Raw genomic sequence first — 14,084 nt, 5'->3', positions numbered from 1 at the left:
AGATATTGGCAACGGACAGCTCTTTTGGTAAGTAAGTACTGTCCTTTGGGTCCTAAACCCGGTAGTCCTATCTGCCTGTGCAACAGAGTGTGCTGGGAGTTATCTGGTCGGATCCCTCAAAGCAAAGGGCAGGGCGATAGAAGCCCATAGGCTTCTATAGGGCAACGCCCATGTGAAGATAGCCCACTGCGTCCAAGCTTCGTGCATATGCAGAACACTGCCCAACCTCTCAAAACTGCATTTTCTGAGGTTTTGCCGCATCTTATCCACAAGTTTTAAACAAATCTCAGCGAGAATTTGTACACAGTTGTCTTTAACTGAATTCAGAATCCCCTGAGGAGTACATTTACTTATGTTATTGTACATTAGAAGCTTATTGCCCATTGCAACCAATCCGACTTGGTTTATCATTTGTCTGTTACATCCTAGAAAATGAAAGACCGAATCTAACTTGTTGCTACGGGCAAAAAAAATAAAAATTGTTTCCCCCAGCACAATCTGTAACCAGATTTAAAAACCACATGTAGTAGGATGTTAAGATCATGCTCATATTTGCAAATACATGTGTAATTCCCCCCCCCCCCCCCCCCGACACCTTCTTTCAACCATAACAATAATTTTTTTGTTGTGATAACGTAGCTGGTAGTCATGTTTGACACACACAATGGCATATTCATGTTCAGGATCACAAAATGTTAAATAACTGGCAACTGATTCCCCAGTGTGAATTTGCACAACAGTGATCAGCTCTGAATAACCACCAAGATATGCGCTGCCCCCTCCGAGTCACACTGGGAGAACAGACATACCCGAGCCTGATATGTCCCACCATGTACGGGTAAGGTCAGTGGGGTAGAGTGGTGGGCGGGGTATGAGTGAGCGGTGGGCTGTGCAGTACAGTGCAGGGGCTGAGCTGTGACCATATAATCTTTTCCCCATTTGAATACTGGAACAGGCTGCTCATTTTGTGTATCTTTCACTCTTATTGCAGCAGAAGTTTGATGTATACAATTTATATGTAATTGCTGATCATCCCAATAATGGCTTCTGCTGTATCTGTCTCCAGGTAAACGAGCTCTTGTAGTGCTGGCTCACCAGGAGCGGACTTCCTTTAATTTTGCCATGAAGGAGGCAGCCGTTGAAGCTCTGCAACGCAAAGGCTGGGAAGTCACCGTGTCTGACCTCTACGCCATGAAGTTCAATCCCCTACTCTCCCGTGATGATATTACAGGTATGCCTGTGGTGACCATGACAGCTGCATGGCCAGTGGCAATTTTTTTTCTTTTTAACCTATGGGCTAGCTTCACTATGACTGGCAGTGACTTGCTATTGGAAGTCCAACCTGCCAGTCACTAAGACAGTCCCATTGGGAGGTGTTACCTCCCTCTGGGACGCCTCTTTAAGGGCTGCCAGTCCATAAAATCTGGAGTCCGCACAATGCGTAGTACCCACGTCTGTACTGCACATGTGACCGCAATTTCCCTTCTATGGGTTGTTGCCAAAACAGCCCATAGAAGCTGGCCGCATGCGCAGTACCGAGGTTGGTACTGCGCATGCCCCAGTCCCGGCGCCTGTCATCATAGTACAGGTGCCGGGAAGACAGGAGAAGCGGGGGCAGGGGGAGTTGTGCCGGTATTGTGACCAGCAGCATCCCCCCCCCCCCTTCTGCAAAAAGGTACCAGCCGCCACTGTGCATGGTGCTTCCCGTACTGCACCACTATATGCCAATACATTATATTCTAGTATTACAAGTGACCATCTACCCGTCATACAAAAATAAGGACTGTTTCCCCATTTAAACTCTACATGGGTGGGCGGCATGTGGACCATGTGGAATTCCGGGCTGGTGTTGAGTACTACGGATTATAATTAACCAGTATGAACAATTACCATGGTCTGCCCCAATTATGCAGCAGAAAAAATATTAACGCAATAATCACCGCTAAGCCGGACATACATCGGACTATTTTCTAAACCATATTCACAATGACGACATTGTAAACAATGTTTTCATGCAAATCAATCAAGGCCAGATGTATCAATTTTCAAAAAGTGATAACATGGAGAGTGGCTGGTTGTTTATCGATCAGCTCCTACCTGTCATGTTACAGGCTGGGTTGGAAAAATTATAAGTACAAATCTGTAGCTGGTTGTTTAGTACTCTCCACATCACTTTTTGAAGCTTGATACCTCTGGCCCTTAGTGTTTACGCACTTTGGGCCTGATTGCTGTTGCGAATTTGCAGGTTGCGAATTTGCAGGAGTTTGTTCCTGGATTTTAGAGTTGCTATAAAAACCTTTCTCTACTATGGTTTTATTTTTTTGATGTTTTTTTTTTCTATGTTGTATGACAGTAATATGGTCATTATAATCCAGTTACTCTATCATCTTCTGTAACCATCTCATTGACTTCTCTTTTTACCAAGGACATTTTTATATATATATATATATATATATATATATATATATATATATATATATATATATATATATATATATATATATATATATATATATATATATATATATATATATATATATATATATATATATATATATATATATATATATATATATATATACTAGGTGATTCATCGCGCCCTCCGGCGCTCTTCACACCGTCGTGAGGGGCTTCGCCCCATTAGAAGTAGAAATATGTGAGTGTGAGATGTAGTGTAATTGTTTCTGAATAATGTGCGTGAAGTGCATTTGAGTGAGAGCCTAATTGTTTTTAAATGAAAGTGCTTAGAATTGCAAAGGGGGGTGTAGTATGTGATAGTGTTATGAAGAATTTTTGGTTTCTGAAATTTTACCTTATGTAGTTGTTGGATATATGTATTTGAATAGAATTATTTTGTATAAAGAGTTTGAGAACAGGTTGTGTTGTGTGAAGCTTTGCTTGTAAACGTTGTGTGAGTATTGGAGGCATGGATAGGTGTGTGTATTGGAGGCATGGATGTGTGTGTAGTAGTGAGTATTGGAGGCATGCGTGTGTGTGTGTGTGTGTGTGTGTTTGCATACCTCCCAACATTTGTCTCCGGCTACTCGGGACGCATCTCCCGCGCGCCGGAAATTTGGGGGGCGTGGCCTAATTTAGGGGGCGTGGCCTATACTCGCGGCTCCCCGCGAGGCCACGCCCCCATTTTGCCGCTATGGGGGCATGACCCAGAGGCTCTGTGAGCCTCTAGCCATGCCCCCAGCCCCCTGGCTGCGGGAATAGACGCTGTGCGCATGCGCACAGCGTTTATTCCCCGCTGCTTAGCAGCCGACAGGGGGGACTCCCAACAGCCCCCCCACACCGCGGGACACTGCTGCCCGCGGGTGGGACATCGGGACAGGCCCTGACAATCGAGACTGTCCCGATAAAATCGGGACTGTTGGGAGGTATGGTGTTTGTGTAGTTTTGAGTATTGGAGGCATGCATGCATGTGTGTGTGTGTGTGTGTGTGTGTGTGTTTAAACCCCCACAATATAGTGTTTGATTACATGTTTAAGGGAGGAGAGGTGTGTTATAAGAGGCGTTGGTGGTGTAGTGTTATGGGGTGGTGAGAGGTACTTACATATGGTGGTGTAGAGTGACGTTTGGTGGCAGCAGGTTATGGAGAGTGTAAATAGATGTGTGGATGTGTTAGGTTAAGTAGTGTGAGGTGCATGTGTATTGCAGATGTGAGTGTAAAAGGTGAGGTTGTGTGTTTTGTGAGTGGTGTAGGGTGCAGGAGATAATAGAGACATAGGGTAAGTAGTGTGAAGCCTGTGGCATGGAGTTGTGAGTATGGGGAGGCATGGGTCTGTGCGCACGTGTGTGTGTGTGAGTATTGGAGGCATGGATAGGTGTGTGTGTGTGTGTGTGTATTAGAGGCATGGATGTGTGTGTAGTAGTGAGTATTGGAGGCATGCGTGTGTGTTTGTGTAGTTTTGAGTATTGGAGGCATGCATGCATGTGTGTGTGTGTTTGTATATTGTGGGGGTTTAAACACACACACAGTGTTTGATTACATGTTTAAGGGAGGAGAGCTGTGTTAGAAAAGGCGTTGGTGGTGTAGTGGTATGGGGTGGTGGGTGGTACTTACATATGGTGGTGTAGAGTGACGTTTGGTGGCAGCAGGTTATGGAGAGTGTAAATAGATGTGTGGATGTGTTAGGTGAAGTAGTGTGAGGTGCATGTGTATTGCAGATGTGAGTGTAAAAGGTGAGGTTGTGTGTTTTGTGAGTGGTGTAGGGTGCAGGAGATAATAGAGACATAGTGTAAGTAGTGTGAAGCCTGTGGCATGGAGTTGTGAGTATTGGGAGGCATGGGTCGGTGCGCGCGTTGTGTGAGTATTGGAGGCATGGATAGGTGTGTGTGTGTGTGTGTATTGGAGGCATGGATGTGTGTGTAGTAGTGAGTATTGGAGGCATGCGTGTGTTTGTGTAGTTTTGAGTATTGGAGGCATGCATGCATGCGTGTGTGTGTGTGTGTGTGTAGTGTGTGTGTGTGTGTGTGTGTGTGTGTGTGTGTGTGTTTAAACCCCCACAATATAGTGTTTGATTACATGTTTAAGGGAGGAGAGCTGTGTTAGAAAAGGCGTTGGTGGTGTAGTGGTATGGGGTGGTGGGTGGTACTTACATATGGTGGTGGAGATTGTCGTTTGGTGGCAGCAGGTTATGGAGAGTGTAAATAGATGTGTGGATGTGTTAGGTGAAGTAGTGTGAGGTGCATGTGTATTGCAGATGTGAGTGTAAAAGGTGAGGTTGTGTGTTTTGTGAGTGGTGTAGAGTGTGAAGCATGTGGCATGGAGTTGTGAGTATTGGAGGCATGATGTGTGTAGTAGTGAGTATTGGAGGCATGCGTGTGTGTGTGTGTGTGTGTGTGTGTGTGTGTGTGTGTGTGTGTGTAGTAGTAGTAGTAGTGAGTATTGGAGGCATGCAGGGGTGATAGTGCGGTAAGGGAGGAGAGGTGTGTTTGAAGCGGCGTTGGTGGTGTAGTGGTATGGGGTGTTGGGTGCCATAAGCCTACTAAAGTAGTAAATGCTGCATGTACTGGTGCTGTTTACTACTTTAGCACACCTATTATGGCACCCAGCACCCCATGGTGGGAGAGGCATTGTAGTGGTATGGGGTGGTGGGATGGTAGTTAGAGAGCTCAGCAGGGGTGACAGTGGGTTGGTACTTACTGTTGGTGAGCGGCAGCAGGTCATCCAGAGTGCAGGGGCTGGGAGTGGGTGCACGTGTGTGTGTGTGTGTGTGAGTATTGGAGGCATGATGTGTGTAGTAGTGAGTATTGGAGGCATGCATGCGTGTATGCGTGTGTGTGTGTGTGTGTGTGTGTGTGTGTGTGTGTGTAGTAGTAGTAGTAGTGAGTATTGGAGGCATGCAGGGGTGATAGTGCGGTAAGGGAGGAGAGGTGTGTTTGAAGCGGCGTTGGTGGTGTAGTGGTATGGGGTGTTGGGTGCCATAAGCCTACTAAAGTAGTAAATGCTGCATGTACTGGTGCTGTTTACTACTTTAGCACACCTATTATGGCACCCAGCACCCCATGGTGGGAGAGGCATTGTAGTGGTATGGGGTGGTGGGATGGGAGTTAGGGAGCTAAACAGTGGTGGTCAGCGTCAGCAGGGGTGACAGTGGGTTAGTACTTACTGTTGGTGAGCGGCAGCAGGTCATCCAGAGTGCAGGGGCTGGAGGTGTCCAGGACAGCGTCGGGCAGCGGCAGCTTTGGTCAGCTTGAGGCAGCAATGGCAGGCGGCAGGCTAGCGGTGCACTGTGCACCTGCGATCCGGGCGTCTGTGGGCGGCCAGTGTGTGCGGAGGCAGCTCTCTGGGCTCAACACTGCTGTCCATCCGTTGATCCGTCCGGGTGTGGGGGGATGCGCGGGCAATGTGGGCGGAGCCAGCGCCGTGTGTTGATCCGGGCGGGTGTGGGGGGATGCGCCTTTGGACGGCGTGCAGCAAGGGGCGGGCAATATGGGCGGAGCCAGCACCGCATAATGTAGCTGGGCTGGTGGTGCGCTGTGCACCTGCAGACAGTGTGTGCGGAGGCAGCCTCAGCACTGCTGCCCTTCCGTCGAGCCGGCCGCGTGTGGGGGGATGCTTGGACGGCGTGTTGACACACTTCTGCCCGGGTTTGGGGGGGGGCGTCCTCGGACGGAGGGTATTTGTGCTGGGAGGGGCGGGGGGAGGGGCGGTGTGGGCGGTAGAGCGAAGTTGGAAAGTGAAGGGGGTGGGGTTGGGGGCGTGTTGTGCACCCGTGGGGCAGGGGGGGGTGGGGGTGTTTGCGCTGAGGGGGTTGGTTGTCGGTGACTTGCTGCAGCTGCCTGGTGTAGAAGCCAGGGCAGTGTATGACGTTGGCCAGGTCTGTGTGTATGTGGAGCCCCGCCCACCGTTAGAGACTGGGTTTGAGTGACAGATCTGGCTAAATATATAAGAGATTTATTTATTTATTTATTTATTTTTTTTCTTAAATACATCCAGGAATGATGGGATATGGTCATCGGGTTGACACAAGAATTAGGTAGACAGTCAAAAAGTCAACACTGGTTCTCCCCCCCCCCCCCCCCCCCCCCCCTTCTTTTTTTTTTTTTTGTGCCGACAGACTATTTCATTTCCTACCATCCACTGTGGCATGGTGGGAGAATAAAATAGTGGCATGGTGAGAGCAGTGGTACACTTGGATGACAAACAAAAATGTAAAACTCGGCCTTCCTATTGTCTACCTAATGCTTTAGTTGACAGAATGAACGATTAATGAAATTGGGTTGACCCGTACCCGGAATGCCAATGTACTTACCTGATACAGACCTAATACATTATAAGATGTTTCTTTATAGGAACTTTGTTTGGTTGGGCCACAGGTTGTGGGTCACCTTTATGGAAATTGGGTGTAAGTGAATCTTGATCGCTGCAACATTTAAGGACACAGGAAGAACGTGCGCATCCAGTGAACAACTAACTAACTTTGATTCCTTGCACAGGAAATCCCCAGGATCCTGAGAACTTCAAATACGGTGCAGAGTCTACGCAAGCCTGGAAAGAGGGGCGACTTAGCAAGGACATCGTAGAGGAGCAGAAGAAACTGGAAGCGGCGGATCTGGTCATATTTCAGGTGGAGAGACTGCAGTTATGTAACGGATATGCGCGCCGTAGTCGGTTCTGTTTGTGCAGGATTATGTCATCATTTGGAAGCATTTTGGTAACTTGGCCTTAGGGTAAAGGTGCCCATACACTTTATACAATTTGGGGACTTTTCACCAGATTGCCGACACATCTAGCTGATTGGGTGAAAAAATGATAAATTTTATATGCTTAACCTGCTATGTCACTCCCATACACGGTCCCATACGCATCAGATCAGGGTACATTATATGCAAAAGGAGTGCATCCGGGAGCCCAGCGCCTATCTGGCAAGGCTATACATCCCATAAGTGAATTGGTCCCTATGTGCACTCCCGATTGTCATCAGCGACCTGCTCCTTAGGACAGGAGACAACCCTAGCGGAATGCAGCATGCCCCCGCCCCCCTGCCATTTCCCCGTCATTCCCAAGTTTTGTATTTGGTGGATTATCTGTTGTCCCTATGGCGTTCTGTTTTACAGACTTTCTTTCTTTGACAGTTCCCAGTGTTCTGGTTCGGGCCTCCTGCTGTACTCAAGGGCTGGTTCGATCGTGTTCTAACTCAGGGATTTGCGTACTCTCTGTCGTCAATGTATGACAATGGTCATTTCAAGGTAAGTTCTAAGCCGAGGATCTTCCACGGTATCCAGCAGTGTGTATGGTGAGCTGCGTATTGGTCTATAGGAATGTACCGGATTGCACTTACAACTTATGTATTTGCCCAATATCGCTGTTTCAGGGAATTATTTGGCAAGGTTGTCTACATGTTACAACAATACAATCAGACTTGGGATCTAGAACAACACAGGATAATTAACATGTGTTTTATTAAATTCATAATATAACAATGTTAATATCTATATAACTGGACAAAAATGGCTGCTATGGGGGCCAGCAGTAATTAAAGGAATTGTCCAGCCAAAACGCTTTTAAAATTACTCTGCCCAACATTCAGGGTATTTTACTTATTAACAGTTCCTTATATAGCGCACACATATTCCACAGCGCTGTACAGAGAATATTTGAACATTCTCATCAGTCCCTGCCCCAGTGGAGCTTACAATCTATATTCCCTATCACATGTACACACACAGACATTCTGGGGTTATTTTTTGTTGGGAGCCAATTAACTTCCCAGTATATTTTTGGATTCATCCTCTCATTTACATTAACAACCTTTCAGTCATCGTGTATGTATGTATTATTTTTTTTTTTTTTTCTCGTTAGAATTGATTTCCATAGTTTATAGATGCATGTTATTAAAAAACCTATTGACATCACCTACTTTCTCTATGTATGCAGAATAAAAAAGCAGTTCTGTCGTTCACCACCGGGGGGACGGAATCCATGTACAGCCCAACAGGGATCAATGGTGACATCAATGTCATTCTGTGGCCTTTGCAGGTAAAATCCCATCATTTTATGTAATAAACGACATCAAGCATTGGTAGTAAGTGACTGTAACCATGTTTGATAGATGTGCTATGAGTCATGGCCACTGCTTCTAGTCATTGCTGTTGTAAAACGTCTGTGGAAGGGATATGGTCCTTAGGTCGACCATATTAAGGTTGACCACTGAAGGTTGACATGGCTAAAGTTGGAAGGTCGATCCAAGCATTCAAAAGGGCGACATTTTTATTCCATTTTATTGAGTCGACAGGTGGTATTTCATGCCCTACCGTCCATCACGGCGTGGTGGGAGAATAAAATAGTGATCTGAGTGCCGCGAGCCATGCGAGGGGATGCTGTACACGGTGTCCATGTCGACACCCTGTGAAACTGTCAACCATTTGACTGTCTACCTTCCCATTGTCTACCTAATGCCTTTGTTGACCTTAGCTATGTCTACCTATTTCACATGTTGACCTTTAGTGGTCAATTCAATGCATGCCGACCTAAATTGGGTCGACCCAATGACCCATACCCCTATGGAGTGGTCATTACTTGGCACCATGTGTAATATTCTGTTGGCAGGTAAAGTATACCCACCATAAATGTTGGCCAGTGACTGCGCTAACCTGCTGCATCCTGGGTCAGGCTTTTGGTTGTTTCATCCATCATATGCTGTAAGGCAGGGATGGGGAACCTTCGGCCCTCCAGCTGTTGCTGAACTACACATCCCAGCATGCCCTGCAACAGTTTTAGCATGGCCAAATAGCAACGCTGTAGCAGGGCATGCTGGGATGTGTTTAACGACAGCTGGAGGGCCGAAGGTTCCCCGTCCCTACTGTAAGGGGTGAATGCTCTCAAGGTCAGCCCTCTGTACGTTAGGGAGGTCAGAGAGGCAGACTGGTTTTGACAGCTGTCTCTTGATCATGGGGAACACTCCACCCAGGATCATTATGGTTGGTCGCTGGACTTCTTCTTTTCTGGAAGCAGTGGATCAGTTGACCCAGATTGCTGGTGAGAGGCTTCGTATAGGGCAGATCTGTGGGGCTCCTCAGTCGAGGCCAGATGATTAAAGTTTTAAAGTGATAAAAGAGGAGGTGATTGGCTGGTTGTTCATTACTCTCCATTTTATAACCTTTTGAAGCTTGATGCATCTGTCCCTTTATCACCACAGTCTTCCTGGAGAAGACTAGTTCAGCAGGGTTGCCGACTTTTTAAATCTCTGGGAGAAGCCCATGGGGGCGGGGGCTTGAGCGTGATGTCATTAAGCCCCACCCATGCTTAAAAATCCGTTTTGCACATCTCCGTGGAGGGGGCGGGGCTAATTATGTGATTATGACACTTTAGCCCCGCCCCCTCATCGGAGATAAGCATATCGGGTTATTTAAATGGTGCGGCGGGGGAGTTTTAGCCGCGATCGGGGGGGGGGGGGAGCGGGAAACCGGGAGGTTTGCCCACATTTTCGGGACCCTCCCGGCCATTCTGGGAGGTTAGGCAACCCTGTCATTCAGTCTTCGCTCTCCTCAGGGAATGTTGTATGGGAACTTGGGATATTACTTTAGTGTCTTTACTAACTAGAAAGATTAATTAGTTCCCACTCCAGACAAAAAGGTCTGGGGACAACAGCAGAGGAACCCGGCAGTGTTTATGGGCATCCCCCTACAAACGCTGGACGTTCGCCTGGGAACACAGGCCTGTCGCTGCTCCTTTTCGTCTATCTCCATCTAGGATAGAAGTAAGTACACTGCCCAAAAAACTAAAGGGAACCCTTAAACAACACAATGTAACTCCCAAGTCAATCGCACTTCTGTGACATCAAACTGTGCACTTAGGAAGCAACACTGATTGACAATCAGTTTCACATGCTGCTGTGCAAATGGAATAGACAACAGGTGGTATTATAGGCAATTAGCAAGACCCCCCAATAAAGGAGTTGTTCTGCTGGTGGTGACCACAGACCACTTCTCAGCTCCGATGCTTTCTGGCTGATGTTTTGGTCACTTTGGAAAGCTGGCGGTGCTTTCACTCTAGTGGTGGCATGAGACGAAGTCTACAGCCCACACAAGTGGCTCAGGTAGTGCAGCTCATCCAGGATGGCACATCAATGCGAGCTGTGGCAAGAAGGTTTGCTGTGTCTGTCAGTGTAGTGTCCAGAGCATGGAGGCGCTACCTGGAGACAGGCCAGTACATCAGGAGACGTGGAGGAGGCCATAGGAGGGCAACAACCCAGCAGCAGAACTGCTACCTCTGCCTTTGTGCAAGGAGGAACAAGAGGAGCACTGCCAGAGCCCTGCAAAATGGGGGTGTGGCTTGTTAGGTCTACACCAACTAGGTCAACATGGGTCTAGGTCAACCCAAGCATTAGGTCAACAGTCAAAAGGTCGACATGGGGTTTTTCAGTTTTTTTTTTTTTTTTTTAACCTGAATGTTGACACAGTTTGAAGTGCTACGCTTGGCACACTATTTTATTTACCCACCATGCCCTTGTGGATGGTAGGGCATGAAATACTGCCTGTCTGCACATGTCGGCTCAAAAAACAGTGAAAAACTCCATGTCGACCTAATGCTCCATGTTGACATTGCTGCCTGTCGACCTAGTGGTGTCGACCCAGTTGGTGTAGATCTAATGACCGTATCCCGCAAAATGACCTCCAGCAAGCCACAAATGTGCATGTGTCTACTAAACTGGTCAGAAACAGACTCCATGAGGGTGATATGAGGGCCTGACGTCCACAGGTGGGGGTTGTGCTTACAGCCCAACAACGTGCAGGACGTTTGGCATTTGCCAGAGAACACCAAGATTGGCAAATTCACCACTGGTCCCCTGTGTTCCTCACAGCTGAAAGCAGGTTCACACTGAGCACATGTGACAGTCTGGAGACGGCAAGGAAAACGTTCTTCTGCCTGCAACATCCTCCAGTATGACCGGTTTGGCAGTGGGTCAGTATTGGTGTGGGGTGGCATTTCTTTGGGGGGCTGCACAGCCCTCCATGTGCTCACCAGAGGTAGCCTGACTGCCATTAGGTACCGAGATGAGATCCTCAGACCCCTTGTGAGACCATATGCTGGTGTCCAGGTCTGGGAGGAGATCCCTCAGGAGACCATCCGCCGCCTCCTCAGGAGCATGCCCAGGCGTTGTAGGGAGGTCATACAGGCACGTGGAGGCCACAGACTACTGAGCCTCATTGCATCAAAGTTGGATCAGCCTGTAGTGTGTTTTTCCACTTTAATTTTGAGGGGGTCTCCAAATCCAGACCTTCATGGGTTAATAAATTTGATTTACATTGAGATTTTGTTGTCGGCACATTCAACTATGTAAAGAACAAAGTATTTAATAAGAATATTTCATTTATTCAGATCTAGGATGTGTTATGTTAGTGTTCCCTTTATTTTTTTGAGCAGTGTATATATTCTTATCCACGAACAGATAAAAATAATTTGATCAGTGACCATCGAATGATTCTTCATCCGGACGGCTGCATGCTAGCGAGGGGATTCGGGTGGGGGCGGTGCTTACCTGTTCGCTAGGCTGTGAGTATACACAACCTAGTGATCAGGTCTGAATCGGGCCCATAGAACTGGCACTTATTTACGGCTCTTAGAGCATTCTATTAGCTGCTGTGAACCCTACTGTAGTTCTATTTCCATTAACCTCCTAAGCAATTCTGTTTTTATATAAGTATTGAGGGATGAACATATACAAAATGAGCCTATGACCTTCTTAGTAATGGAGTATGACCTATCTTCCCCATAATGCTTCAGTTTCTCCCAGAGTTCCATCCTTTTTATAATGTTTGGTGGCAGGATAATTGCACTTCCCGTGTGTGTGTGTGTGTGTGTGTGTGTGTGTGTGCTGTGCTATGGCACAGGGGGCTATGGCTTACATATAACCGTGCCTGGACTCATTGCTGCAGGTTGCCTTCTGACCGTTCCCCATTTCCCTCCCACAGAGAGGAACTCTACACTTCTGTGGCTTCCAGGTGCTGGAGCCCCAGATCAGTTACAGCATTGCTCACACACCTCCTGAGAAGCGCTCCCTGATCCTGGAGGCATGGCAGACTCGTCTGGACAAGATCTGGGAAGAGAAGCCCATCAGCTTTGTGCCCAACGAGGACTTTGACCTGTCCTTTGCTGGAGGGTTCCAACTGAAAAAGGAAGTGGTGGAGAAAAATGCGGACAAGAAGTTTGGCCTGACTGTTGGGCAGCACGTGAACAAGCCCTTACCACCTGATAACCAAGTGAAAGCTGTGGGCACCTGGCTCTGAGCAATGTCTATAGCTATACCCCAAAATAAAGGAGGCCTGAGTTTTCTAGAATCTTGTTTTATGGCTTACTATCTGCATGTAGCAAACATCTGTGTAGGGCTGAGTTCTCCAATCTGGAGCCTGTAAGACTTCACACCTGTTCTAATACAGGTACAATATAGGTTTGCTGGTTTACAAGAACTATATCATCAACATGGGTTACCCTTGTCCAGAGATGGTATTAAATGTAATATCTTACTTTGTAAGATAAGGCTGCTCTCATGTTACCTAGAACTTTATAAAAAGATTACAATATGTACTTGCGTTTTTTTTTTTTTTTTATTTTATTTATAAGGCACCACAAGTGTTTCGCAGCGCCGTACAAAGGAACAGTACAGGGAGACAAAACTTGGCATAACATAGAATAAATAACAAAAATAGGAGTACAAATAAAGAGCGCCACAGATCAATACACATTACAGCTTAAATATAAGTAGTGAGGACTCAATCAACATACTATAAGAGGCTTGTGGCCAATGATGGAGATTAGTATGCAGACGAAGATGGTCACTGAGTGTTTGAGTATGGGAGAGCTGTGAGTGAAATGTGAAGAGAAGAGGGCTTTGACAACAGGAAGGAAGAGGGCCCTGCTCGGAGGAGCTTACAATCTAGTAGGAAGGGGAGACAGACAGATTACAAGAGGTGCAAGTGGGTGGTGGCTAGATAGCAGGATGTAAACAGGCAAGGGGTTGAGAACCAGCTGGTTTATGCAGTGGAAGGGTACGCTTTGATGAATAGGTGAGTTTTCAGTGCCCGTTTGAAGCTTTGCAAGGTCGGGTAGAGTCTAATGGAGCGAGGGAGTTTGTTCCACTGAAGGGGTGCAGAACGGGCAAAGTCCTGTACTCTAGCGTGGGAAGCAGTGCTCAGGGTGGAGGAGAGACAGTCATCTGCCGACCGTAGAGGGCGGGAGGGTGTATGAATGGAGGTGAGGTTAGAGATACAGTATATGGAGCAATGGAATTAGAGATGGCCCTGTATGTGAGTGTGAGGTGTTTGAAGAGGATTCTCTAGGGGAATGGAAGCCAGTGCAGATTTTGTTGAAGGAGAGTGTCAGAATTAGAGCGGCGGGAGAGGAAAATAAGCCTGGCTGCAGAATTGAGGACAGATTGGAGAGGAGCCAGTTGGGACTGAGCGAGGCCGGTGAGGAGAGCATTACAGTAGTCAAGCTGTAAGATGACCAATGAGTGGATGATCAGATTAGTTGCACTCTGTGAGAGAAAAGGCCTGATGCGAGCAATGTTGCGTAACTGGAACTGACAAGAATGGGCCAGGGCTTGGATGTGGGGTGCAAAGGAGAGGGAGGA

The 14,084-nt window shown here is 47.2% G+C and overlaps 1 protein-coding gene across 1 annotated transcript in view; it reads left to right on the top strand.

Moving 5' to 3' along the window:
- LOC146046303 (NAD(P)H dehydrogenase [quinone] 1-like) overlaps window positions 1–13,037 on the top strand; it is a 31,986-nt gene extending 18,949 nt beyond the window's left edge. The window contains exons 2-6 of the mRNA XM_083165554.1: window positions 1,067–1,231; window positions 6,949–7,079; window positions 7,588–7,701; window positions 8,390–8,491; window positions 12,427–13,037. Coding sequence (XP_083021680.1) covers window positions 1,067–1,231; window positions 6,949–7,079; window positions 7,588–7,701; window positions 8,390–8,491; window positions 12,427–12,741 — 827 coding nt within the window. The 3' untranslated portion in view covers window positions 12,742–13,037. The remainder of the gene's footprint in view (window positions 1–1,066; window positions 1,232–6,948; window positions 7,080–7,587; window positions 7,702–8,389; window positions 8,492–12,426) is intronic.
- The last annotated feature ends 1,047 nt before the right edge of the window (window positions 13,038–14,084 follow it).

This window comes from Crinia signifera, chromosome 11 (assembly GCF_055691185.1).
Source record: "Crinia signifera chromosome 11, ASM5569118v1, whole genome shotgun sequence".
NCBI lineage: Eukaryota > Metazoa > Chordata > Amphibia > Anura > Myobatrachidae > Crinia > Crinia signifera.
Note: the sequence above shows the minus strand (reverse complement) of the source record. Positions and strands in the feature narration are given on the sequence as shown.